The sequence below is a fragment of the Hemibagrus wyckioides genome, linkage group LG11 (genome assembly GCF_019097595.1).
Source record: "Hemibagrus wyckioides isolate EC202008001 linkage group LG11, SWU_Hwy_1.0, whole genome shotgun sequence".
NCBI lineage: Eukaryota > Metazoa > Chordata > Actinopteri > Siluriformes > Bagridae > Hemibagrus > Hemibagrus wyckioides.
In genome coordinates this window covers 29,275,234-29,302,506 of record NC_080720.1, presented here as the reverse complement: position 1 = coordinate 29,302,506, position 27,273 = coordinate 29,275,234, and the positions used below count along the sequence as shown (strand labels likewise).

Sequence of the window (27,273 nt, the reverse complement as noted above, 5' to 3'; positions counted from 1 at the left end):
TTATCTTTGTAAGGCACTATAGCCAAGCATACACACACACACACACACAGCAGTAGATACAATAGTGCATTAACAAACTAAGATTTGTTGAGCTACAAGTGGAATTCAAAGGCGCTTACTCTTTTTTTATTCCTCTCATTTCTCCATCCCTTCAGCGTCATGGCCGTAGTTCCTTGTACCGACACTGGGGACGCCCCCACCCTCAGTCAGCATGGAGTCGCCGCTCTAGCTGGAACAGCGTGGGTCGTGCTACTCGGGGCTTGACGGTAGGGGGTAGCCTGCGGGTCCGAGGTCCCCATTCCCACCCTGCTGAGCGGGAGTCGCTCCTCTCCCCACGCCCTCAAATCTCACATCATCCACCTCACCTTTCTCGTCGTTACCCCCTTCGGCGCGATCGACGTGCCCTCTCACTCGAGCTCCCTGAGCAGTTCCAGCTCCCTGGGCCTCCATTGCAGCGCCCCCTTCTGATCAGGAAGAAAAGTGTGTGTGGGGAACAACACCAGGACTGTAACGGGAAAGCGCCAATCCGTCAAAGAGCACTGCTGAGTGAGGTTTATCCCCAACTCAATGCCCGGAAGGACAAACCCCACCTTGACGAGGAGACAGACTATGTAAGTTATGTATCACAACAGATTTAACAAACTCGGATCCAAAATTTAGAAACATCAATTTATATTATTTATACAACTTTATTTTTCAATTGAAAAATGGACAAAAGTTTTCCTGAGATAAGCTCTGGGTCCACTGTGACCCCAAATCTGATAAAACAGTTTCTGAAAATGTATTATGGTTGTCAAAATTTTATCATATGAAGGGTTTTCCCAGTCTGCTCCACAAATGTCTTGATGCCGTACATGCACTACCATTTAAATGAAACGTATGACAAGATAACCATCTGAAAGAATAAAACAAACTATGTCTGAAAAGCATATTTCAATTTTCTTCTTCCGTGTATATCATTATAGCATCTTGTGCCATTCACTACCAGACCCTGATGTAGCACTCTTCTTAATAATAGCTTTCCGGCAGCACTTTATTTCTGCTTCTGATTCTTCTCTTGTGACAGGAAGACAATGCGAGATTCAGATTTCTCTCTGTCACTACACACAATAACACCTCATTACTAACTATAGTGCATCATTACAAATGGTTTCTTGTGTGAAAGGCAGTAGTTGATACTGACTAAGATGTTTGATGGTCTCTGCATTACACTTATTTGCTTATTCATTTATTTATTTAATTTCAGAAATAGCGAACTTAATGGAATGCACTTTCTAAGAAAATGACATGTTTGTTGGAATCAAATTGCCTGCAGTTGTGTTTGCTGAGTAGTTAACTATAGTTTTACACTTTGTGAAATTGTGTGTTTTATTGTACTCCTTTTAAAGAGCCTGTGTTTTCGGATCCAGAAGATGATTGAGGTTTATCGCCCAGACTGGTGTGAGACGAGGGAAGACTGGTCTGTGTATTTGTTTTCCCCTGAGAACAAGTGAGTCTTCTAAAATATTTATACTAATCAGATATCAGTCTAATTTTTGGTTTAGAAAATGTATATAAATATAAAAAAAACAGCCCCTGATTACTGAAAGGTATAGTCAGCAACTTTGAGTCTTAAGTGTGGACCTTTATTGTGTTTAAAGATATCATCCAATTTTGACAAGTTGAGAGATGGTGTGATGTCATAGAGTGGGGTTTATAACCTCACTGTAGGTTATACACCTTATCCATCAAGAGTATAACCTACAGTGAGGATAACCATAAGAAAAGGACGGGATAGTATGACATCTCCTGACCTTTCTTCAGGAGATGTGGATTTAAAAGGAATGGAGGGATCAAGGTTTATAATGGAAGGTGAATATGATGCTGAGCAATGGATAGAGAGACGGAGGTCTATCACTGATTAGAGGATTGAAAGGAATGAGAAGATTATTGTATGGTGTGGTGGAATCCATGGGGGAAAAGGATGGAATAGTATAAAAGAATAGGTGAATAGGGGTGAAAGTGCAAGAAAACTGGAGACATAGGATGGCAAAATGCAAGAATTCTGAGACTGAGCAGTGGATTGGTGGGAAGGAAGGTAAAAAGGATGGAGAGATGAATGTATAGGATAGTAAAGATGACAAGAACTTTTTTCCAGGATGGAAATGAAAATATGGATTAAAAAGGGAGGAATAATTGAGATAAAGGGTGGCCTAAGGAATGGAGGGATTAAGGCCTATAGATGTTGAATGGAAGGTGAAAAGAGTGAAGAAAGGGAATTACATGATGTTGGAATGGACACTGAGAAAAGGATGGAGTGAAGCAGGTCTATGATTGACTAGAAGAAGAGCTTATGGTCTGGAGGATGGAGGGATGGAATAGGGGAATAGAGGGTGAAAGTGCAAGACAACTGGCGATATAGGATGGTAAAATTCAAGAATACAGGTTAACAAGGTAACAAGGATGGAGAGATGGATGTATAGGATAGTGAATTGGAAGGTGAAATGGGTAGACAGTTGGAGGAATATTGGTGGAATGGAAGGTGAAGAGATTGATTTATATAATGGTAGAATGGTAAAATGAATGGGAGATGGAGCTATAGAACAGAAGTATATGGCAGTAGAAGAATGTAGGGATTGGTTTGATGGGATGGAGGGTGAAAATGTTGGGAGGATAGTGCAATAGTATGGAAGGATGTAAAGGTTGAGATATAGGAATGTGAATTGGAGGTGAGGATAGTCGACTGGATTGTGAAAATGCTGCATAGATGGAGACGAAGGTTACAAGGAAACGGTAATGACGAGCAAGACAGGAAAGGAATGAAGATAAAGAGAGATGGAGGGAATGTGGCACTTGATGAAACAGAACAAAAGCCGAAGTGAAGGCTGTTGAAAGATGAGATGGTGATGGTGTGGTAGTTTTGATTAGGGTATTGATCGAGCCCTAGGGAGTAACAGGTGAAGCAGGTGAATCAGAAGAATCACAGCATGCCACACAACTGTTTTTTCCTTCTAAGAAAGCAAAGCTGAGATTCTTGTTCAGTTAAAAGAACACTTATTTTAGCAACTGCCTTAAGAAATACAACACAAGGCCTCTTGTTCCTTCACCTCATGCCGAGGTTGGTATCAAGGGATGCCACTGAGGTGCAACTGAAGTATTAACTCAACTCTCCTTCCATTTCTCTCTAGGTTCAGATTGACTTGCCAAAAGATCATTGCTCATAAACTGTTTGACTATGTAGTGCTGGCCTTCATCTTCCTCAACTGTATCACAGTAGCCCTTGAAAGACCCAAGATTCACCAAGGCAGTCTGGTAGGAGTTACTTCTATCTTTATCCCATCAACACTACAGACCCATCTAAAAATCAAGAACTTATTGACCGTATTGAAGTTCTACAAATGTGCTTTTGGTTTTGTTCTGCTAGTTGCAAAATCTGGTGATGGAGAATTCACAGAATTAAATATTTTTGAACAAAATTCTCAAATTAAGAATTCTAGAATTATTATAGATTGCTTTTGCATTTTTTTTCCCTTAAAAAGAGAAACTTTCTAGAATTGGTGGATTTAACAATTTTAACGTATTCACTGGATTGTTTTGAGTTTATTAAAATGGATTTTAATTTAGATTTTAGAATTTTAAAATTGAGATTTTTTTTTATTGCATCTAAAGATATACAACTTATTGAAAGAAAGTTCTACTGGTGTACTGTTAGTTTTGTTCTCCTTGGAGTACTAGGCATGACTCTGCTTCACCAAGCTGACATTTACATGTTCTCTTATCCAGAATAATAAAGGCCGGAGATTATTCATACACTTTTTCCTCTGAGAATGCTGCCATTTTCATCTGTTTCTGCTCGGCTATTTGCTTCGAAGTGCTCCATTTTACTGTTATTAGAACTGTAAAAGATGCGTAGAAGATAATTGTGCTCTGCTCTTTCTTTTTCCTTTCTCCCTATTTTTGACTATAGGAGCGAGTCTTTCTTACCATCTCTAACTATATCTTCACTGCCATCTTCGTAGCTGAGATGACGGTCAAGGTAAATACACCTCTATGTTCGTACAAACTGCTGTCTGTCTGAACAATCCAATCCGATTTAGATCGGCTACACGGGCTTCCAGCTGTGTCTGCGACAATGCTTGCGGGTTTTCTAAAAGAAAAGCATATTTAATTCTATCTTTTTATAGACTAGGCTTTATGGCTCTTGAAATTATTTATTCATGCATGAATGTCAGTTTCAAGCTTTAAATATCTTTTTTAATAGTCTGAAGTCATGTATAATTTAGGCATGCTGTCACACTCCAGGGTTTCGCAGTGAGATGGACTTCCTTATGGAGATCGTCTCACAAATAACGTGGGAATGATTTCAAAAATCTGTTAGAGTGAGCCTTGTCTTAGCAAAGAAATAGTTTAGCCAAAAGTAAAACGTATACAACTTACCCACTGGATAAAAAGGTAATCAGGGTGTTGCTAATGTGTAAGAGAAGCTTATATGCTCAAATTTAGCATCATGCAAAATGCATGGCTAAATTTCTAAAAAAACACTCTCCTCATTTGCTAAATTCCTCTGCACTGGCTAAATCCATGAGGACGAATGTGATTATGGATTTTTAAAATGATTGTTTGGACATGTTTTGTCACAAATATCATGCACACAACATAAGTAAGTATGTTTGAAGGTATATAATAAACAGTTAATGTTTGACTGGTAGACATATTCATTTAGACTTTAAGCTACAGTGCTAAACTTGTTCTGAGAAACAAGTTTTGACTGTTCATTGACTGTTGAGGTGAGAGGAAAATGTTTTGGGGCAAATTTGGTATTTGGGAAAACTCATCTGAAGAGCCTAAGGTTGAATTCTGGAAAACAGACAAAAATTTTAGGATTTTGATTTAAAAAAAAAACTGAGCTCTATTTTCAGAAAATATAAAAACAGTTTACCAAACATGGAAAGTTTTATTATTATTTATTATTTATTTATTATTATTAATATTATGTATTATTATTATTATTATTATTATTATTATTATTGTTATTATTATTATTATTATGTACAAAGTTTGCCTTTGTTGTTTAATTGAAAATAAATAAATAAATAAATAAATAAAGCTTTTTAGTTTTCAGTTTACCTAAAATCTATAAATACAAAGCTCTCAAAAATATTTTTCAAATATTTTGCACTGTGATTATTGCACGTGTTTGTGCCATGAACTCGTCAGAACTTTTTCTACATTTATGTGATATAACAACCAACAAAATACAATTAAAAACAAACAGAAATGTTAAGCATCTATCAAGTCTTGATTTAGCATTATGATTCCCCTCCTTTTTTCTTTTTTTTTTTGCAAAAATGCTTCAGATCTATCAAATTACAGATGTGCAAATCCTTGGATTTGGGTTTGCAATAGGATTTAGATCATGGCTTTGACTGGCCCAGTCCAAAAATTTGATCTTTTTCTTTTGAAGCCATTTCTTTGTTGAGTTGGATTGAGGCTTTGGATTGTTATCCTGTTGGAAGGTAATTTTTTTTTCTTCACCTTCAGCTTCAGCAGAGGCCTGTCGGCTTTGCGGCAAAAATAGATTGGTATTTGGAGCCATCTGTTATTCCCTTTATCTCGACTAGAGCCCCAGTCGCGGCTTGATGCTACCACTACCATGCTTTACTGTGGATATTTGTACACCAAACATATCATTTAGAATTATGAGAACCCTTAAATCACATTTTAGTTTGGTATGATTAAGGAGGTTGTGGATGATTTCTATTGCTCCATCTAGTCACCCTACCTTATATCCAGACATTCCTGCAACTCTTGTAATGTTGCCTTAGGTCTCTTGGCAGCCTTGCGTATACTGTAAGTGTTTGTCTTGATCTTCTGTCAATTCAGGATGGACATCCTGTTCTTGGGGATGTCACTGTCGTTCCTTGATTTCTCCATTCATTGATGATGGCATTCACAGTGTTCCATGGTACATCTAATGTTCTGGAAAGTTGATTTGATCTCTTTCCTGATCGAAACCTTTCCTTTCAGTGATGTGCATCTTGTGCATGCTTTGTAAGCTCTTTGTAATCTCTGGCTTCAGCAGTCAGATACGAGGAAGATGTCAGGAGTTTCCTACAGAAACCCTTGAGCTATATTTGCTTAATCATTTGGTTAATCAGTTTCACTTCATTGATAACGTCACCTGATGATGGGTTCATTCTGAGGACAGCCGCATGCTCCTGTATTATATGAAAAAAAAGGGGTTTATTCTTGTGCTATCAGGTTATTATAAGTTTTTCAATGTTTTTCACTTGAATCTTGTTGGTTGCAAAATCACAAGATTTTTTTTTTCATCACAAAAACTATAACAGGGATGTGTAGCTTTTTTAATCTGCTGTATATATAAAACAATATATCACATTCTCACTTTCTGAAGGTTTTTCCAGCCCAAATTTCTTACAAAGTATCAATTCTTAAGGAAAGAATTCGTAAGGGAGGGCATTCATATGCCGAGGTTCCACTGTAACTCCATTTTCATTTCTATGACTTACCAAAAGACCAGAAGACCCCTTATAAACCTTCGGAAGCAAGTGATAAACTGTATACTAGTAGATAATATATTAGATTTACCAATTAGCAGTGCATCCATATCATTTTTTCCCCTTTCCTTCCCTCTTTATTACCCCCCACCAACCCCCAGTGCAGATGTGTAATTAGCTGACGATGGTATTAATTACTCCATTAATTTCTCATAGGCATTCTATCATGTGTCTGTTCTGTTCTCTGGGTTTCTCTGACTCACTTCATTACAAGCCTAACAGAGTCTGTCATTAACAAGTTGAGCTGAGAGAGAGAGAGAGAGAGAAAGAGAGAGGGAGAGAGAGAGAGAGTAATAAAAAGCCCAATTTACACGATGCAATTAATCATCAATATCTGGATAACAAACCAGATCTCCCATTTATGTCATTCTGCTGATTTTATTTTTCAATTTTAATGTGCAATATGCTAATACGTTTGCAAGTATGAAGTCATCCAGCTGTGAAAAGTAGGATCGTCAGAGATAATCTTTTTGTACACATAACAATGAGTTACTTTTCCAGTGACGAGATAAATATCAGCTGTTTGTCTGATCAAGCTTTAAACTTATCTTTGAAATAGTATCTTTAAGAAATGTTGAAATACTGTACTTACTGTAGCATATGAAATACAAAGTGTTGCAGTTTAACATGAAAAAGTTTCTTTCCTCTCGTTTCTCTGCGCATCTCTCAGTGACACTGATATTGTTTGGTCGAGGAATCGAGGTGAGCATGAAACAGAAACTCACTGGGAACGAAAAAGCTCAAAATCCACCCGAGAATGCGGCTGCTGTTGAGAACGCTGTCAAGATTGACGGTGTTTTGACGCTGTCATGTGTTTAAACGCCAAACTCTCATGCCTTCACGGTTAAGGGTTTGTAGATCAGCATCCGGCCTGGCTCCTATCGGTCACATCATGGTCACATCACACCGCTTTGGGCTTGACATACGAAAGCAGAGTCTCGTTGATGTCATGTTTGATTTCTTTCGAACATCTTTTTATCATTTTTTTTTCTCATCGTTTGCCTTACATAAGTTTCTCCTAAGCCTAAGCCCTTATGGCATTCTGTCAAAATGACAGCAGACGCCTCTTTTTCCCCTGTTATAAAACGTGTCATTTTTTAAAATTGTGTGAAACAATCTCTCTCTCTCTCTCTCTCTCTCTCTCAGGTAGTGTCGATGGGTTTGTATCTGGGAGATCGTGCCTACCTGCGCAGCAGCTGGAACATTCTGGATGGTTTCCTTGTCTTTGTGTCTCTGATTGACATTGTGGTGTCAATGGCGGGAGGGGCCAAGATCCTAGGTGTGCTACGTGTCCTACGGCTACTCAGAACCCTGCGTCCTCTCAGGTTCGGAGGACACACACTTCCTTTGAAATGTCAAATCTATAATTAATAAATAAATAACTAAATAAATAAAGTGATCTAGCAGCATGCCGGAGCCAGTATCAAGCTTTCCTGTCATGTTATACACACTATATATACCTTTAATGAGTCAATAGTTGAAGTGAAGTAATAATAGGATCACTGTACACCTACTTTATAAATTCCAGCAATGTAGCAGCTATTTTTCTTTATATGTGGGAGTTACAGGATAATGTAGTCACAAGTGATGTACAGCAAACTTTTCAGAAAATTGTTGATATGTTAAAAACATATTGTAATGTCATTTATTACAATATCTGTAGTTAAAAAGATATAAAGTGGAAAAGAAGCATTTAAGGCACTTTTTAATCCGGCATGACTTTGTTTATATGCATTAGATATGTGCTAGAAAGCTAAATATGCTAATAGCCAATGCTTACAATACAATGCTAAGTTAGCCAATAATTTTTGTTTGACTAAAATTAGCCTTCGATAACATACAGCTACTTCAAACATTAGGTTAGCTAGCATGTGACAGATTCACTTTACAGAAGCTAGTCTCACTTAATTAGCATCGTAACTAGCTAAAAGGCTTTTATTTTTATGAATTAACTAAATAATCCATGTGAAATACTTCTCTTTACCCATCATGAGGGAAGAATTCAGTATATTTGAAGTGTTTTAGCTCTAGTCTTGTTTCTTCTCAAAGCTGCCTTTTCTGAGGCGTATATTTGAAGCAGCTGCTGGTATTCTGTAACAAATTTATCCCTGTCCACTCGCATGAAACATTTTAATATGAAGCTTCTGCTCCAACCTGCACCTGCTCCATGTGTGTGTGTGTGTGTGTGCGTGGATACACACACCTGCCAACAATACCCAGGCTACTTGGCTAGAGCATTTTGCTACGCTACATTGCACAAACTTGAAGTGGCCCTGATGAAAGAAAGATAATGCTGAAAGATGAATGAATTGTCCTTTTTTAATTTGAGCTCATTACGCCGTTAGGTAGATCTGAATGTGCCATAAATTACAGCACTGACACTGGAGACTCCTTTCAGAAGGTTTCACCATAACAAATATCATTAGAAGTTACTTCATTATATTATCCATTATTCATTTTTAAATAACAGCACATTTGTTGGTTATTAGTCTTATGTTAGAGGGCTGGGTGGTTTAGTGGATAGCATTTTTTTTCCCTCACACCTGCCAGGTGATTCCTGCCTCTGCCTTGTCTGTGGGTGGAGTTTGTACGTTCTCCTGGTCCTTTGAGGGTTTTCTTTTTGGTACTCCAGTTTCCTCTCCCAGACCAAAGACATGAATAGTAGGCGGAGTGGAATCTCAAGTGGTTAAGGCTCTGGGTTGTTGATCAGAAGATCTGGGTTCAAGCCCCAGCACTGCAAAGCTGCCACTGTTGGGCCCTTGAACAAGGTCCCCAACCCCTCCCCCCCAACCCCCCCCCCCCCCCCCCCCGCTCCAGGGGTGGTGCATCATGGCTGACCCTGTGCCCTGACCCCAACGCTCTAAGGATGGGATATGTGAAGAAAGAATTTCACTGTGCAGTAATATATATGTGACAGATAAAGGCTACTGAACTACTGTGCCCTGTCCATAGTGTCCCACTTTCTTGTGCCCTGGGATATGCTCCAGGTTCCCTGTGACCCTGTGTATGATAAGTAGTCCCAAAAAAAAAAAAAACCCCAAAAACAATGGACAGACTTCAAGTTAATCAAGTCCATCTGAATAAGCTGTTACCATAGAAACACTAATGTATGAGATTAATATAATCCTTCGCTTTGAATTACTGCCGGACCAATCAGATTTGAGCACTGCATTCAACAGCATTTGTGTGGCATCTTGTGCACGCAGGGTGATCAGCCGAGCTCCTGGACTGAAGCTGGTGGTGGAGACGCTCATCACGTCTCTCAAGCCCATAGGAAACATTGTGCTCATCTGCTGTGCGTTCTTCATCATCTTTGGCATCCTCGGAGTGCAGGTTGGAACCAGTTTATTTCTATTAGTCCCACAATCCCAGCCCTTCTCACATAACTCCCTACCAATCTATCCCCCTTCACCCCCACCCAAAAAAACCTCCCTCGAGCCTCATCTGCTATTTAATCATCTCTTTACTTACTCTCACTGCTCTGTGTCAAAACCCATCAGAGTGTTCATACTGATCGCTGTGTCTCTCACCCTCCCCTTCCTCACCGTATTGGATCTCTCTAGGCCTGTAAATGAATGCTGAAAGCTCATCTCTTTGTCCTCATTCATACTGTACTCTTTAGAGCCACGATTTATATTTCCTTATCTTAACCTCAATATTGCATTTGGGATCTTAATGAAACATTGACTAATACAAATATCTGTTTGTGTATGTGTGTGTGTGTGTGTGTGTGTGTTTCAGCTCTTCAAAGGAAAGTTCTACTATTGTGTTGGCCTGGATGTCAAGAATATCACCAATAAGTCTGACTGTCTGTTGGCTAAATACAAATGGGTTCATCACAAGTATAACTTTGACAACCTGGGGCAGGTACACAAATGTTTTATATATAATATTTTAATATAATCGAATTTTTTTTAAATAATGTTTTGTCTGTTTGTGTGGAGTGTAGCATATTCTGCAATCGTCTTTGTGACTTTCCTTTGTGCTCCTGAAATCATACCTTAGGTGGCTTTAAGTGTGAATGAGTGAGTGTGTGTGTGTGTGTGTGTGTGTGTGTGTAGTGCCCTACGATTGACAGGTGTCACATCCAGGGTGTATTCCCACCTCACACAGGCTTTGGACTGGAACTGGGACAAAGCTGTTGCTAAAGATGAATGAGTTTTGTTTAGTTTTTAGTGTGATGTTTTATTAGTATTGAGCACCACAAATTTGGGATATCAATGGAATACAATAATTTATTTTTGTTTAAATGTTAGGAGGGGTTTTTTGGCATTTTTTTGCTATATTTTTAGTTTTTACATATTTTTTACTTTTTTTATTATTTAATTTTTGTTGTAGTCAGCACCACTAGCAGAAATCAAGCCATAGTATTTTTTAAGTGTTTTTTTTTGTTTGCAATTTTGTTGTTTGTTTCATATTCTATTGTTTGTTTGTTTGTTTGTTTGTTTTTGTTTGTTGGGTTGGATCTTTTTAACTTTACTGTAGTTTTAGTGTTTTTTTTAGTTATTTATAATCTGTACTCAGCATTCTGTTGTTTGTTTGTCTAGTGTGTCTTTGCTTTATTTAATGTTTTTATTTGGTTATTATTTGTTTGTATTATTATTTGTTTTGCTTGTTTGTTGTTTGGTTGATTAATTGTGTGTGTGTTTTTTATTTTATTTTATTTTATTTTATTTTATTTGTGTGTGTGCGTTTCAAAATATTCCTTTTTTTGCTTGTTTTTGTTTTATGTTTTTGTTTGAAGTAGTTTTATTTTTGTTGTAATTGTTTGTTAGGTCACTTTATTTTCATTAACATATTCATTAACTTGCACAAGTTTTTGATTTCAGAGATGAAACATTACCCACATTACATAAATAACCATTGTGTGTTTGTGGGTCTGTGTTGTTCCCCAGGCGCTGATGTCTCTGTTTGTTTTGGCCTCTAAAGATGGCTGGGTCAATATAATGTACCATGGACTCGATGCAGTTGGAATAGATCAACAGGTAGTAGAGAAATATGAAATGCACACACACACACACACACACACACACACACACCAGAACAGTGGAATAGTATAATATAATCACGTTTTTTTATTATTTTTCTGGATTTCTGCCTACAGCATCCAAGAAGATGATATTTCATGACATAAAGTACAGAGTCTGATTAATAATTTATGCAGTTACTTTCAGAATCTACCACAGTTTTTTTTTTTTTTAATTACTCCGAATGATTTATTCATTCAAATCCAGTTTTATAAAATTATAAAAAAATTTAAATAAAATTATTATAAAATTATTATTTTACTTTACCACTTCCGCCTGCATTTTTTAAACCAATTATTTTATTAACTAATTATTTCTGATTTTATGGTATTATATTTCTGTGGGTGTCTTAAAATGAACAAAAACACTGTTTCTCCTCTTTCTGCAGCCCTCATTCAGGAAATGTTTAAGAGAAGCTAAATCTGCAGTCTAGACTGACGCAGGACAACTTTAATTCCGTAACAGATCGAAGATAAAATAAATTGAAGTTTTTAAATATAGACTTTGTGTAACAGGGTTTTGCACGCTTGGTGAGGGATTAGATAACGACACGTCTGACACGCTGAGACATGAATCATAACTACAAGCTCTATAAATATTCATTAATGATGATTTTTTTCACAGTGTATAAACAAACAGAAAGAAAAACATACAAAATGATGTATTTATTGTATGTTATTCACTACTTGGCTATGTGGGGCGTTGCTTTTGTGTTGTTTTTAAGGTTCTTTCTTCAGCTTTCTTTCTTTCTTTCTTTCTTTCTTTCTTTCTTTCTTTCTTTCTTTCTTTCTTTCTTTATTATATTTTTCGACTTTCGACTTTCTTATTTTTTTTGGATTTTTGAGTAACTTTCCTTGATAAACAAATGTTTTTATTTATTTATTTTTTACATTAATTAATCTGTTTTATTTAAACTGTTCTTTATAATTAAGAATTAATATCCCTCACTTGTGTAGCATCAGTTGCAACAAATACTAATGAATTATAATAAATATAATAATTATTGTATAATAAATATAATTATAATTTCAAGTTTTAGAATTTGCTTCATGTGTAGCTTTTTCAGAAAATGATGGAAACTTAATTTCTATTAATTTTTTAGGAATTTAAGATTAAATCTGATCAAAGAATTGTGAAATAATTAAATAAAATTATTATGGTGCAAATTAACATGTATAAACATTTTAAATAATAATAATAAAAATAATAATACATTAAATGTGTTATTTAAATGGTAAAAAAAACGTTCTAGCATGTTTCTTTCTTTCTGTTCTCCACTAGATATATAAAACATCGTTATTTTCCTTCACCTGCTATGTTTTCTTCTTCCTCTCCTCTCCACCTCTCTCTTGTCTTTTCCTATCTCCTCTGCTGCTATTTTTTCCCCCCTCCATATTTTTCTTCTATCTTCCAGCCGGTGACCAACAACAACCCATGGATGCTGCTGTACTTCATCTCATTCCTCCTCATCGTCAGCTTCTTCGTGCTGAACATGTTCGTCGGAGTGGTGGTGGAGAACTTTCACAAGTGCCGCCAGCACCAGGAGGTCGAGGAGGCCAAACGGAGGGAGGAGAAAAGGCTGAGGCGAATGGAGAAGAAGAGACGGAGTAAGCCGGGGAGGGCATGAGGGTTCTGTTCGCTTTATTATAGCGTGGGGTTAAAAACAAGACGTTAACATCGGTACATTGATTGAAATGATTTCCTCTCGTTCTGTTTAAGAACCGGGTGCAGTGGAGCACAGCGATATGTTCAGAAAAACCTACAATTAGATTCCAGGTACAGATTTTAGTGACATTGCAGGTATGTATAGGAAGTCTAACAGCTGGCAAATAGAAGTAAATATGACAACAACAACAAAACCATGTCATGTTAGACAGTAACCAGAAAAAAAAATGCTGAAAGTAACCCAGAAAAATTGAAAAGAACGTTTTACAAAGTGCTGAAACTGGAGACTCCTTCCATCAACGTTAAATAAATAAATACCTCTTCACATTTTTTCCTTAATTAACGTAGGTTTTATTTTAGTCTTCGATTATGTGTTGTAAAAAGTCCCTGTTGTTACTATAGCAACGCTAACATATTTGAATGTACTCATTAATAGAAACCTCCTACGGTTTTCGAAATTTGCCAAACAACATAATCCCAACGATTATCAAATTCAAGTAAAAAGCATTAAACATCAAGCGAAAGTCATCCAAATGACTAGCATTATGCCTTTTGTTTACCGGCATGTTCTTTATGTATTACTTTTATTATTACCTTGTACACATTTTTAATATTTTCATATTTGTTCTGTTAAATCTTTGTGCTTTATAATATTTTAAATCACACATTTTTTAAATACATATTTTCACCTTTTTCTTTCTTTTTTAAATTGTCTTCACATATTTTAATTATTCTACCATTTTTACTTTTTTATTATTATAAGATTTTTACAGCGTCACAATTTTTTTGCTCATGTTTCTAAGCTACAGTGTGTGAATGGAGTCATGAGACGTTTGTGTAGCTAGCTTTATGCTAGCGTTAGCTTGTTAGCTACATTATACTCTGTGCACAATCAGCTGCATTTATTCCTGAGTGGAAAATTGATTTTCTAATGGCGTCAGATTGTTGCCTTAATATATACATTTAAAATTCGGGAACTCCATTACATTTACACCAGGCGATACAACAGAAGAATAGAGATGTAGCTGAAACAGATCTAAGATTTTTTTTTTTCCTCAGCACATTAGCGACTTTGTCTTCCCAAGCCGAGACTTAACATTAATCACAGCCCCCGTTTTTTTCTTTAGAACTTCTTTTGCACCATCTTTCATTCCCTTTTAATAATCTCATTCTTGTCTCTGGCTTTCGTCCTTCTTTCATTACTCATATCACTCTTCATTTATTTATCCTGCCTTATCTCGCTGTCGTTCCTGTCTCCTCCCGTCTCCTCCTGTCTCCTCTCATCCTCTTTTTTACTCCTCCGTCTCTCCCCCAGCTGTCCGCCTTCTCCTTCTCTTCCGTCTGCTTTGACTCCTCGCTTCTTAATTTAGGTGAGCCGAAATCACCCCGAACCTAGCGCTGCCCTTGTCCACCTCCTTTTTTTTCTTCTTCTCACCTGCTTTGTTCCAGCATGGATTTTTTTTCCCCCTCGTTATCGACTGCACATCCTTCCTGATGCTGACCTTTCCACAATTTTTTTATTTATTTTTTTTATTTTTGAGGGTTATGTTCTAGCTCTCCAAATAGGCAGTGTGAGGCATACAGTAAGAAAGTGAGCTGTTTCAAAATAGAAATTGTCAAAGTGTGTAGCCTGCACCAGGTTGGCTGTTGTGGATAGTAAACGCTCTCGGCTTGACGTGTTAACAGCCGCTTCACTTTCTGCAGTGATTCCTGATCAGCAGCTTGTTCATGAATAAACCAGAGGTGAGAGTATTGCACGATGCAATGTGTTGCACCTTAAGAGTGATTTTTTCATATTTCTTAGCAAGGTGTAATTTATAGAGTCATTTCCTGTGCCTCATGAGGCAATCAACTCAGTGATTTACGATCTATTAGTAAATGAAATATCCATTCTTTGGTATTAACATCTTCAGTGATGACTATTTCCATCTATTTGCTATTATATTTCGGTATGTTCACTTTGGTTAACCGACAATGCCGTTCAGCTTGGTTCCAATGGCCGTGATCATGTCTACATGCAGAGACAGATGCAGCAGCACTTTAATCCTTTACTCTCTAACATTTTCTTTCATTTTCTTAACTTTTATCCATGATTTTCTATGTTTCTATATTTCAATTAACCAAAACATGAAGACAATTATTTTTTCTAAAAATACCCTCAAAACTTAAGAGCAGTGTGTGCATTGTACCGTGCGGAAAAAGAAAATCAATATTTTTGTTGCCAGGGATTTGGTGATGAATTTTTCCCCAATGCCAGCGACATTCTTGCATCACTTAAAAGTGCTGCTCTGTTCCTTTTGCTTTGCTCTGCTGACTCTCGTCTCTGCCAGTATCTGCGATTTCTGGTGTCTGCCAATCTCAAGCCAAGCCTCCCACTCTTTTCTCTTACGACTGATCTCTCGCTGTCTCAATCTGTCTCTGCAGAGGCTCAGAAGTTGCCGTACTATGCCGGGTACGGCCACGTTCGCTTGATGATCCACTCGTTATGCACCAGCCACTACCTGGACCTCTTCATCACCCTCATCATCTGCATCAACGTCGTCACCATGTCACTGGAGCACTACGACCAACCGAAGGTCAGAACAGGACAGATTGTTGACTTCAGACTGACCGATTAGCTGCATATATCACCTCATATCAGCTCACATTGATGGAAAAGTATTAATAGTCCTGAACTAATAAAAATAAATGAATATTCCTGATTTATGTAGCATCAGTTTGAAATAATACTAAGGCAAATTTTTTTTTTTTTTTTAAATAATTAACAAAAAGTAGCACTTTTGTTTCATAACATTGTAGAAAATTCTAGAATTTAAGATAGAGTCTGATCGCAGAATATAATCAAGTAATTTTTTTTCCTTATTTCCTCTCTCTCTCTCTCTCTCCTTAGTCTCTGGAAACCGCTCTGAAGTATTGTAATTACTTCTTCAGCTCCACCTTCGTGGTTGAGGCCACCCTCAAACTCATCGCCTTCGGCTTCCGTCGTTTTTTCAAAGACAGGTACGGCCATCCTCCATGCTAAACGCTGACACGTAGGCTACAAGTGCACACATTCACATGGATGTAGTTCTGAGAGGTAATTGATGAACTACACTAATTATTCCCCTCCATTCCTGTCCTGTCCTGTCCTGACTCACACCCTCTCTTTTCACAGCCTGTTGGTTGAGCAGTACAATGCAGCAATTACAGCAGTCTGTTACTAAATGTTTATTAATGGAGGCAGGTTTCAAAGTAGGTTGCCTTTGAATTAATTGAGGGTGAAAAAAAGCTGAAGAAATGTGTGTGAAATTAGATGCATGTGTAGTTTAAATGATGCCTGATTTACAAACTCAAATAATGTGGACTGCTGCATCAGTGTGCATTTCTACCGGTACAAAGCAATGTTTTGAGTGTGCAATTAGTTAGCATCAGTGGGTTCATTTAAAAAATATATTTAATTACACACAGGTGAACTTTGTGCAAAAAATTATGGGACTTTTGTCAGCAGCTGGTTTTCTTCCATGCTTCCATGAATTTATTTCTTTTATCTATTTATCTGTCTCTTCATTTGAGTGACAAGGCACCAAAACACGTTTTTTTTTTATTAAACTTTTTTTTTCTTCCTTTGAGAAACATGTTGCTCGTCTGCAACACAGGGGGGTGAATACTTATGCAAATCACAACTTTTATTTGTAAATTTGTAGTTTCAGCAAAACGATATGTATTTTTCACCTATTTCAATAATATGGACTATTTGTGTAGATTCATGACTTGTAATAATCTTAATTAAGTCCATTTTAGATCCAGGATCTAGCAGTAGAAAATGTAGAAAGATTTATGGGGGGAATAAATACTTATGCAAGGCATTGTACAGCTGGTTCACATAAAGCACATCTTAATTTATTTATTTTTATTATTTTGATTATAGGCCAATAAGAGGAAAGCACTCAATTTTAGTGAAGCAGAGTGAGATGTACTTTTATTGGAGAAATTTAATTTAATTTAATTTAATTTAATTTAATTTAATTTTAGTTCATTTATTTTTATTTTTGTTTCATTTTATTTTATTTTATTTGGATTAAACATACTTCAATTTCAGTGAAGCAGAGTGAGATTTACTTTTATTGGGGGAATTTTATTTTATTTTATTTTATTTTAGTTCATTTATTTTTATTTCATTTTATTTTCTTTTTTTATTTTTTGGATTAAACATACTTCAATTTCAGTGAAGCAGTGAGATGTACTTTTATTGGAGGAATTTTATTTTATTTTATTTTATTTTATTTTAGTTCATTTATTTTTATTTCATTTTATTTTATTTTTTTATTTTTTGGATTAAACGTACTCCAATTTCAGTGAAGCAGTGAGATGTACTTTTATTGGAGGAATTTTATTTTATTTTATTTTATTTTATTTTATTTTATTTTATTTTATTTTATTTTAGTTCATTTATTTTTATTTCATTTTATTTTATTTTTTTATTTTTTGGATTAAACGTACTCCAATTTCAGTGAAGCAGTGAGATGTACTTTTATTGGAGGAATTTTATTTTATTTTATTTTATTTTATTTTATTTTATTTTATTTTATTTTATTTTTGGATTAAACTTACCTACTGAATAAAGAATACTCGAATAGGACCAATTTAAATGCAGTCAGATTTAATAAAAGTTTCATTTTATAAATAAAAAGTAAAACATTGTGTACATATTTTATAACATGGTGTTTGGTATTTAGTGAATTGTCAGAAAAAAAATACAATTACATAAATAAATATACATTATTTATTGTTCTCTGATTTAATATGGAAGACACAGTGGTTGTATTTCCATGGTGCAGAATCTTTCATTATTAATCATTCGGCTCATCTGGAATGATTACAGCACAGCCGTCAGATTTTGGATCATATCTCTAATGAATAAATGAATGACCCTAACTCTCTCTCTCACTCTCTCTCTTCCACCTTTCTTCCTCACACTTGCTATCTTTGTCTGCAGGTGGAATCAACTAGACCTGGCCATTGTGCTTTTGTCTGTGATGGGCATCACTCTGGAGGAGATTGAGATTAACGCCTCCCTTCCCATCAACCCCACCATTATTCGGATCATGCGGGTGTTACGGATCGCCCGTGGTCAGTTTCCTGCTGAAATCCTGTTCCATTATTTGTGATCTTATGCAAAATTTGTAGGATTTCACATGAATTATGTTGTGCAACATGCTGGTTATGAATTCTGAATTGTTCTCAGGTTTCCAGTTATTTGGGAAGTATGTTATTTGTTGCCTAGAAATTTTGAATCCCTTCCGTCCTTCTTTTTTTGTTTGTTTCCATTTCTCTCTCACTTTCCCCCTTCCTTCTACCTTTTCCATCATGCCCTTAATCTGCTTCCTTCCTTTCTTTTCTTTTCTCTTTGTATCTTTTTTGTATCTCCTTCTCATCCCATCCGTCTCTTCCACTGAGCATAGACACAGAGATCAGTGAGGACCTTAGAGAAACCTCGGTATAATTATACCAGGCGATAGGGCACAAGACTTTGGTGTTGAACAAGTCTTTTTTTTTTCTTTGTAAGCGCTGACTGCTGACTGTCTGTAACACAAGGAAGGCTTTAGAGGAAACGTGTAAGTGAGCTCGATGGGTTATAATGTTCCCGAGGAGGGCTCTGATGCTAATTAATGGCCTTTACAGACGTCCACAAAAGGTGTATACTGGGGTCCCCTGCGCCCACATCTTTTCACAGATTCACATTCTGACACTTGGTATTTCACTGCAACTGGGACCAATGGGACCTCCATTAAAAATGTCTCTGAATAGCTATTATATATATATGGCACTTTTTTCACTTTGATTCTTTCCTCTATTCATAGTGCTGAAACTGTTGAAGATGGCCACTGGGATGCGTGCTTTGCTAGACACCGTAGTTCAAGCTTTACCTCAGGTAAATGAATCTCTTTTTTTCTTCTTTCAACATTTTTCTTCTTTGAAGCACAAAAGACAAAAAAAAAAGTCCTCTGTCTTGAAGACTTTTCTATGGTGGTAAATATACTGTTACATATAAGTGCTTGATACTGGAGATCCTTTTCATAAATGTAAAATAAATATTTCCTTACAGAGAACACTTTACCATATCAACAATTATATGCTTTTCTTTGTTAAATAACAACATATTTTGAAACCTTTATTACTATACTCAGATCATATGGAGCACTCTCTATGCAAATCCCTCTGAATAAGTTGTTACTATAGAAACCATAAAATAGAACAAGTGTATTAATATAACCCAGGGAATCGGATCTCAGGAATACTACGGCAGTTATGGACGTCAAAATCAACACCGTCTGATCAATCAGATTCAAAAATCCAACCCCAAGAATAATTTAGATAATCGGAATAATAGAATGATATCACTTTTCTGTCACAGATAAATCATCCTCTTGAGCCTTGAACTATCCTTCTCCAATCTCGTTCTCTTAGCATAACGCAAGGACAGTTTAGCTAACGGGAAAAAGAGAGGTTAATTGCAGAGATCAATCATTTCCTGCCGGGCCATGTGAGGAACGTCAGAGAAGCCCAGTATATAAGATGCACATCTATGACCTTCATTAAAACGTTACATACTCTGCCATCGCGTACACCCAAAGTAAACTTAGTTTACCTCCTAAAGTAAAAGTGGGTTTCTTAGTTGTGAAAGTCTTATCATCTTGCATCAATTTATTTTTTATTTTTTTTTGCAGCAAAGTACAGCACACCCACACAGAGCTTATTGCTTATGCAGCAGTGTAAACTTCTGAAAGCTAATTAGCTGATCTTATATTCCTGAGACGTTCTCCTCTGTTTCGTTTATTTGAAGAAAAGTAAATGTAACTTATCAGTCCTCTCATTTCCATTGTTTAGATTGCCTTTTTCTTGAGCACATTGTTTCGTTAATTCTCTCAGGTAAGCAATTAGGGACCGGGCGTTTTCCTGGAAAAAAAAAAAAAAAGCTGCATCAGAGCCCATAGTTCTTTGCTGTGCTCTGTTAATCAAGCAGATATCGAACTGGCAAATTAAAATTCTGCAGAATATGATTTTCTGTATTAATCAAGAGAGTTTTTTGATGCAGTGTCCATATTCTGGTTCTTGCTTTTCCTATTCCCATTCTTTATTTGCTATAGACCAGTAGAGAGCTTTATTTAGTGAAGTATTATCTATGAAAAATGATTTATTACCTACAGTGTTTTGTGCCTTAATTATTATTCTAATATCTAGCTTATTCAACATCAGTATGAATATGTTTCTTTAGCACCTGAGGTGTAATTTACCAGGCTGAAAGAGATGCTTAGAGTAGAGATTAGATGTCTTAATTAATATAACAAAAGTACATGTATTAGATTTGGGGGTGTCTTTATTTATTTGTATGTTACACCGCTTCATTATTCTTTGCAGATTATTTCCAAGACATCAAATCAGTGTGCTCGTAATGAAGCAGTCTGCACAAGCAAATTAGTACTTAAAAAAAAAAAATCTCATTAAATCAGTGAAAGTGATGTAATTTGTAAAAGAATACTTCCCTCTCCCCTGCTGGACCAGATGTGCTTCCTGTATTTTTTTGTTGGAACTCAGCTAACCACGATCATAAGTCACGGTTTTCGTCTCATGGCCAATCTTCTTATACCAACAGCCTATCCCTCCCAGTGCGTATCTCACTGCCAGAGTTTGATGAGATTTGTTTGCTGAGCTCCAGGACGGTTCTGTGTCTAATACACATTGTACACATTGTTTTCTAAGGGGGTTTCTATCTCAATATTACATACAGATCATGCAGTACAGTTGTGTGTTGCCTTTTTGAGGTGAAAAAAAAAATAGATATTTGTTTGCTTACTTATTCAGGTGAGTCATTATTTAGTGACATCTTGTTTATTCTAAATGTCAAGGTAACCTTGATTTCAGCTCTTGTGATTACTGTAATTAGCTAATGGCATGCTGAATGACTGTGTGTGTTGCAGGTGGGGAATCTGGGTCTGCTGTTTATGTTGCTGTTCTTCATCTATGCTGCTCTGGGTGTAGAGCTATTCGGAGAACTGGGTAAATGCTGCTCTTCATATAAATGGCAGATGGCAAACATGTTGTCCCTGCAAGTAATGATGGTTTAAATGAGAGTAGCTGCATTTAAGTTATCAGTATGATCCGTACTGAAAGTGGTTGGTGACCGTATTGACAGGAAATGACCCTGCATTGCTGCATTTTCTTACAGAGTTTATATATCTCAGTTTATATACTTTTAGTCTGACTTCATCCCTTTATTTATTTCTTATATCCATGATCTTAGTGTGCAATGCAGATTACCCGTGTGAGGGGATGAGTCGGCACGCCACCTTTGAGAACTTCGGCATGGCCTTCCTGACACTGTTCCAGGTTTCAACTGGTGACAACTGGAATGGGATCATGAAGGTGAATTAAATATTTATTTTATTTTATTTTATTTTATTTTATTTTATTTTATTTTATTTTATTTTATTTTATTTTATCCAGAACATATGGGGTGCAAAGCTATTAACATGGTATCAAAGACTAGGCCTTTATAACTAAACTATTTCTTAAACTTTTTTGTTTTTCCTTCCAGGACACTTTACGTGAGTGCCCACCAGGCGACACCTACTCCTGCAATGGCAGTCTGCAATTCATCTCCCCCATGTATTTTGTGAGTTTTGTGCTGACGGCCCAATTTGTGCTCATCAACGTGGTAGTCGCTGTGCTAATGAAGCACCTGGACGACTCGAATAAAGAGGCGCAGGAGGAGGCGGAGATGGACGCTGAAATCGAGCTCGAGCTAGCACAGGGAGGGCTGTGCTGCCTGGGTGGACTGGCAGCTGCTGCTGGGCCTGGCATCGGGATGGGAACTGGAGTTGGAGGAAGCGGTGGAGGTGGAGGTGGAGGAGGTAGTGGATGTGGAGGAGAGAGGCCGGGTCTTGAGTGTGGAAGCAGACAGGCTGCCATGGTGGGGGCTCATGTGCATGCCAGCCAAAGCGGGTACACACCTCCAAGTGGTGGACTTGAATCCCACAACCACAGGAAGCTTTATTCACCTGCACAGGTAGGCCAGTCATTACTGCTGCATGCATCCCTGCTGCTCAGCTCACATAACTAATGATAATTAATGAAACTATTACCACATGATGGATTGCACATTATACCACAGTGCTACTGAATTCTCAATTCTAAACTGAGGCAAGGTGTTGATCGATTTTCTATTACAGCAGCTCTGACAGTATTGCTTGTTTCAAGATTAATCACGGGGTTTATTATTCTAATGTGGTATAGTATCTTTAGTAACAATTCATATTTGTATGGGGGAAAATTCACATTGTCTAATCTAAACTTGATAATAATGATATAGTGTCAGCATCTTGTAATAGAGGTCTTCAAATGTTTAGAAGAAACATCCCCATAGGTAATACTTACAACCTGTGACTGGATCACTTAAAACAGATGGTTTATTAGATTTTGACTAGATATCACATATATCTGAACATTTCATCCTCCTGATACTTTGCCTAAAGCCCTCTCAAATGTCTGATAATTACTGATCACAAGCAGAATCTTGAATGTTGTGATTTATCTGATTATCCGTAGCTCTTCCAGGCAGAATCACATGATATAAAAGATTTTTTGAAAGATTTAATGGTGGGTAAAGACGGTTGAATGGTTGCCAGTCTCTTACCATGAAAGTACTTGGTTCTTAGACACATAAGTACTAATTTCATCTGGATCTGGCATGCAAGACTAAGTTAAGCTAGTTGTTTTTCAGAACCTTGATCTTTATGACTTAGACATGGTCTCTTAGTGGTTAGCTCATTTGCCTTGCATTTAAGGGGTTGGGAGTTCAAGTCCTTTCAAGTCGAGTTTTCATGTTCTTCCCATACTTTGGGGGTTTCCTGTAGGCAGACATGTGTTGTTGGCTCATTGGAATCTCTAAATTGTCCATAGTGTGTATTTGTATCCACAGATGGGTTGCCACCCCATCCAGGGTGTCTTCCACCTTGTACCACGAGTCCCCGAAAATAGGCTACGTGCTTCTCATGACACTGTGAAGGATAAGCAGTACAGAAATGGATGGATGGATGGATGGATGGATGGACCTTGACATCATAATTTTCATTTTTTCTTTTTTTGTGAAGAATTAGCCTGAAACTATTATCTTTATTCATAATCCTTTTTTTCCTCTGATTAAAAATCTATCTTTGACATTTGATTGACACTCTGTACTGTAGTGGAGTTATATAATTGTGTTAATAGGATGGGGAAAACCTAATGGAAAGCAATTCTGGAACTGACTCATATGTGGATTCAGCAAGCAGCGAGATTAGAACAGCAGAAAATAATGAACTGATGCTGAAAGAGAGTAGCAGGGACACTCTGTACCAGATACTGACAGCATGAACATGAGGAAATGGTGTTTCTGTTCTCTGGAACGGCCCCATTCCACCATCACCATCAACACCACCACCATAACCACCACATACTACCCCACCCAAACTGAATGTACAGTACTGCTTCTACCTCAAATACGAGTTACTGGTGCTTGTGTGTGCAGGTGTGTGTTTGTTTTGGACCATAGCTAGATAGTTGTCTCGACTTGCTCCTTGCTCTATTAATAGCGTTGTGCTAAGAATAGCACAGACCGGCCTCTTGCAACAGCACCTGTGGACTGCATTGTGAAATTTAAAATGCAGCACCAACAAGACCAATCTCCCCACTCGATCAACACAGGGCCATGATTGCGGTCGGCATCTATTTATAAAGCCAATCTGCTAGGAGCAGATGAAAGGTGAGGAAGTGAAAAAGCATCATTAAAGAATGGATGTGTGCAAAGTAAGCATTAATCTAGGTTAAACTGATAATATGTTGTGTAAGGAAGCATCTGAATGAAGGAATGAACAGAGCGGCAGGAAATAACAAACCCGAGATAAAGAGAATCAGAAAGAGAACCTTTCTTCTTAAACCCTAACAGTCTGATTCATTCTGATACTGTACTTCTCCTTGGAGCTTCTATGTTATATGCTATAATCTAGTCTGGTTATTCTAGATTTGTACTAAGAACCGATGCTGTAAACATAAAGCCCAGTGATCTCTGCCTGGTTCCTTTGACCATGGCATGGTTGTTGGTGCCAGGCAGGCAGGTCTGGGCATTTTAGAAACATCTTATCTGCAGGTAAAAATGCTCTCTCATTTGTTGATGAGAGAAGTCAGAGGAGACTTTCCAGATCGATTTGAGTTGACATTAAGGATACAGTAACATTTACATTTCTGGTATTTGGCAGACACCCTTATCCAAAGCGACTTACATTTATATCATTTATACCACCGAGCAATTAAGGGTTAAGGGCCTTGCTCAGGGCCCCAGCAGTGGCAGCTTTGTGGACCCAAGATTCAAACTCTCAACCTTCTGATCAGTAGTCCAACACCTTACTAGGCTACCACATCCCCAGTAACTCAAAGAACTTTTGAAACCACTCTTTTCAAGTATGGTGAGCATCTCAGATGACACAACACTTAAACCCTTAAGGCACATGGGCTACAACAGCAGAAGAGTGGGTAGGCTTATCAAAACTGAACTGCTGAAGATTGGAAAAGGGTTAGGCAATGGTTTCCCATATATATTATTTTCGCTATTCTCAAGCTATTGACCTTTATCTGTATGGCTTTCAGTATAATTGTGCTGCTGCCACATGACTGGTTGATGGGATAATTGCATGAATGAGCAGCTCTACAAGTGTTCCCAATAAAGTGGTATGAATACTCTATATATGGAGTGTAATTCAAAGACCAATGAAAACTAATGAGACTATTAATGCATTGTTATTCTTTAGATTGTGCACCCACAGTGTTAATCAATGCTATCTAATAAAGCACTATTCCATCCTTTAAAAAATAGCTTCGTCAGCCATGGCATGCTTCCAAATTGAAGACTTAGTCTGTCATTGCAAGAGCAGCATAATTAGTGGGTTGGACTGAGCATGAGAAGTAAAACATATACAGAGACTCAGAGAGAGAGAGAGAGAGAGAGAGAGACAGAGAGAGAGATGGCAGACAGTAAGGTTGTCTCTCTCTTTCTCTCTGACTCTGCAAACCCAGCATTATAACCAGCTGTTCCTGAATGAATTGTGGCTGTTTGTTTTAGGGCTGTTAAAATTTAATACTTGCTTAATGAGTTTTTTTTTTTATCATAAAACTGGGAACAAAAATCTGCCAGCCTTGAAAGTAAAGAAATTATGCAGTTTTCAGCTATATAATCTTTGCTTAATCACTACTATTTATATTACCACCACAGAACTTGTCTGATAGAGGGTTTGCATACTAACTGTATCCTGCAGCTACAGACAGATTGAAGGGTTTCTGATCCTATCCTATAAAGACAATATGGCATACCAGCTCAGAAAGACAAGGCAGTGGATTGATCAGGTGATTGGTAAACACTGAACTAGAGATACATTACACAAGCCTAAACAGTAAACAGGAAACAGGCTGTGGTCTAAAGACTAATCAAGGCAAGCCAAGGTTTGGAATCATTACAGGTCTAATGCAGGAGCAAATGTATTTGACAGTCTGTGTTATTTGAAGGTAACTGTCTGATTGCAGTTATTACCAATCAGGTAACTAAGCAGGCACAGGTGCTTGACTGGAGGGCATGTGATGAGGTCATGCATTGAAGATCATGGGCCGCATCTGCTTTGGAAGTTGCAGGCACAGGCATGACGATGCATATAAAGAAAGATCTTTCGGAATACATTTTAAAAGTTTTGACAAAGAAGCCATTTTTCAATCGTGGATGAGTGTGTCTAAGAGGCTTGCAATTTGCTGCTTCAGACATAGTTTTGATATCTGACTGTGTGCAAATTTCTTAGCTCTAAATAGTTATGCTCAGACATGTGCTCTGGATTTATGGCTGTGATAAACACCCCAACATTTCCAAGCAGGATTGCAAGCACTTGCACAAAATTGTGTAGGGTGATGTTATTTAAATGTCAAGAAAAGTGATGTGCATCGGCTGTACAGTGTTTTAGGGACTATTATTTATATGCAATGCATCACACTGGAAAACACAACAAGGTGTAGTGTTAGTTAATATGCGGATGATGTGTTGTAACCACAAAAAAGATGCAAATACTGATGAGTATCTTTTACCTTTGCAGGCTGCTCTATATAGCAAAAAGGACAGAACCAATGTACCAAAATTAGTATTTAAAAAAAAAAAAAGACTGGGTCAGTTTCATCTGATGGCAAAGTTAAATCCTACATTGTACCTTGAGCCCTTCAAGCCGCAAGTACAACTTGGTCTGACCTTTCGGTATACATGGAAGGCAAGGATAACATTGCCTTCTGTATGTCTTGAAAGGTGGCAGGTCTGGTCCGATTCATACTAGAAGGGCATCAGATATAATCAAGGATTTAACCCTGCCACCAGGTAGGACAGACGTGGTCCTTTAAAATCGTAACATGGTAATCTATAGGAATCTATAGTAAATAGAACACTAGAAGAGTCATGGAAGTTAGGAAGACTAAGAAAAATTGGGCATCTGCATTCTGAATCAGTTGGAAGAACTGATTGGCATGTGTGGGAGGACTTGTCAGGAGTTGTATTCAGGTCTTGAAACAACAAAGAGTAGCCTTAATGAGGGACAATGCTGAAATCCTCTTAATCTGCATTACTGAGTGAGACGTCATCTAAGCCAACATTTGTCTTGACTCCTTCCCATACCCATTGAAAACATGCTTGCGTCCAATGGGTCTAGGATGCATCAAGACCCTTCAGAGACCTTGGCCTATCTGTACCTGCAGACGTTTGTGGTTTTGACGGAGACCACACAGCACTTCTCTGCAGAAAGGAATCAGCCAGATGCAGAGGTATAGCTGATATTATGTCAAGACTTTGTGAAGTTTCAGATGAGGTAATCGGAAAATCCTCTAAGGATATTGCAGGAACATGGCATTGGCATGCATTGTGTTCCTTTTTGTGGGGTTCTTACAAAAGTACAGATACCTAGGTACATAGTAAGAAAAAATATTGTATA

General features: G+C 37.3%; 1 protein-coding gene across 2 annotated transcripts in view; it reads left to right on the top strand.

Moving 5' to 3' along the window:
- The window catches only part of LOC131362257 (voltage-dependent T-type calcium channel subunit alpha-1I-like), a 104,760-nt gene that overhangs the window by 62,873 nt on the left and 14,614 nt on the right, over positions 1-27,273 (top strand). For both annotated transcript variants that reach the window (XM_058404164.1, XM_058404163.1), the window contains exons 15-30: positions 156-611; positions 1,389-1,489; positions 3,168-3,291; positions 3,947-4,015; positions 7,704-7,882; positions 9,764-9,890; positions 10,299-10,424; positions 11,453-11,542; positions 12,999-13,191; positions 15,674-15,825; positions 16,140-16,249; positions 18,225-18,358; positions 19,090-19,160; positions 21,208-21,286; positions 21,531-21,652; positions 21,825-22,295. In XM_058404164.1, coding sequence (XP_058260147.1) covers positions 156-611; positions 1,389-1,489; positions 3,168-3,291; positions 3,947-4,015; positions 7,704-7,882; positions 9,764-9,890; positions 10,299-10,424; positions 11,453-11,542; positions 12,999-13,191; positions 15,674-15,825; positions 16,140-16,249; positions 18,225-18,358; positions 19,090-19,160; positions 21,208-21,286; positions 21,531-21,652; positions 21,825-22,295 — 2,604 coding nt within the window. The remainder of the gene's footprint in view (positions 1-155; positions 612-1,388; positions 1,490-3,167; positions 3,292-3,946; positions 4,016-7,703; positions 7,883-9,763; positions 9,891-10,298; positions 10,425-11,452; positions 11,543-12,998; positions 13,192-15,673; positions 15,826-16,139; positions 16,250-18,224; positions 18,359-19,089; positions 19,161-21,207; positions 21,287-21,530; positions 21,653-21,824; positions 22,296-27,273) is intronic.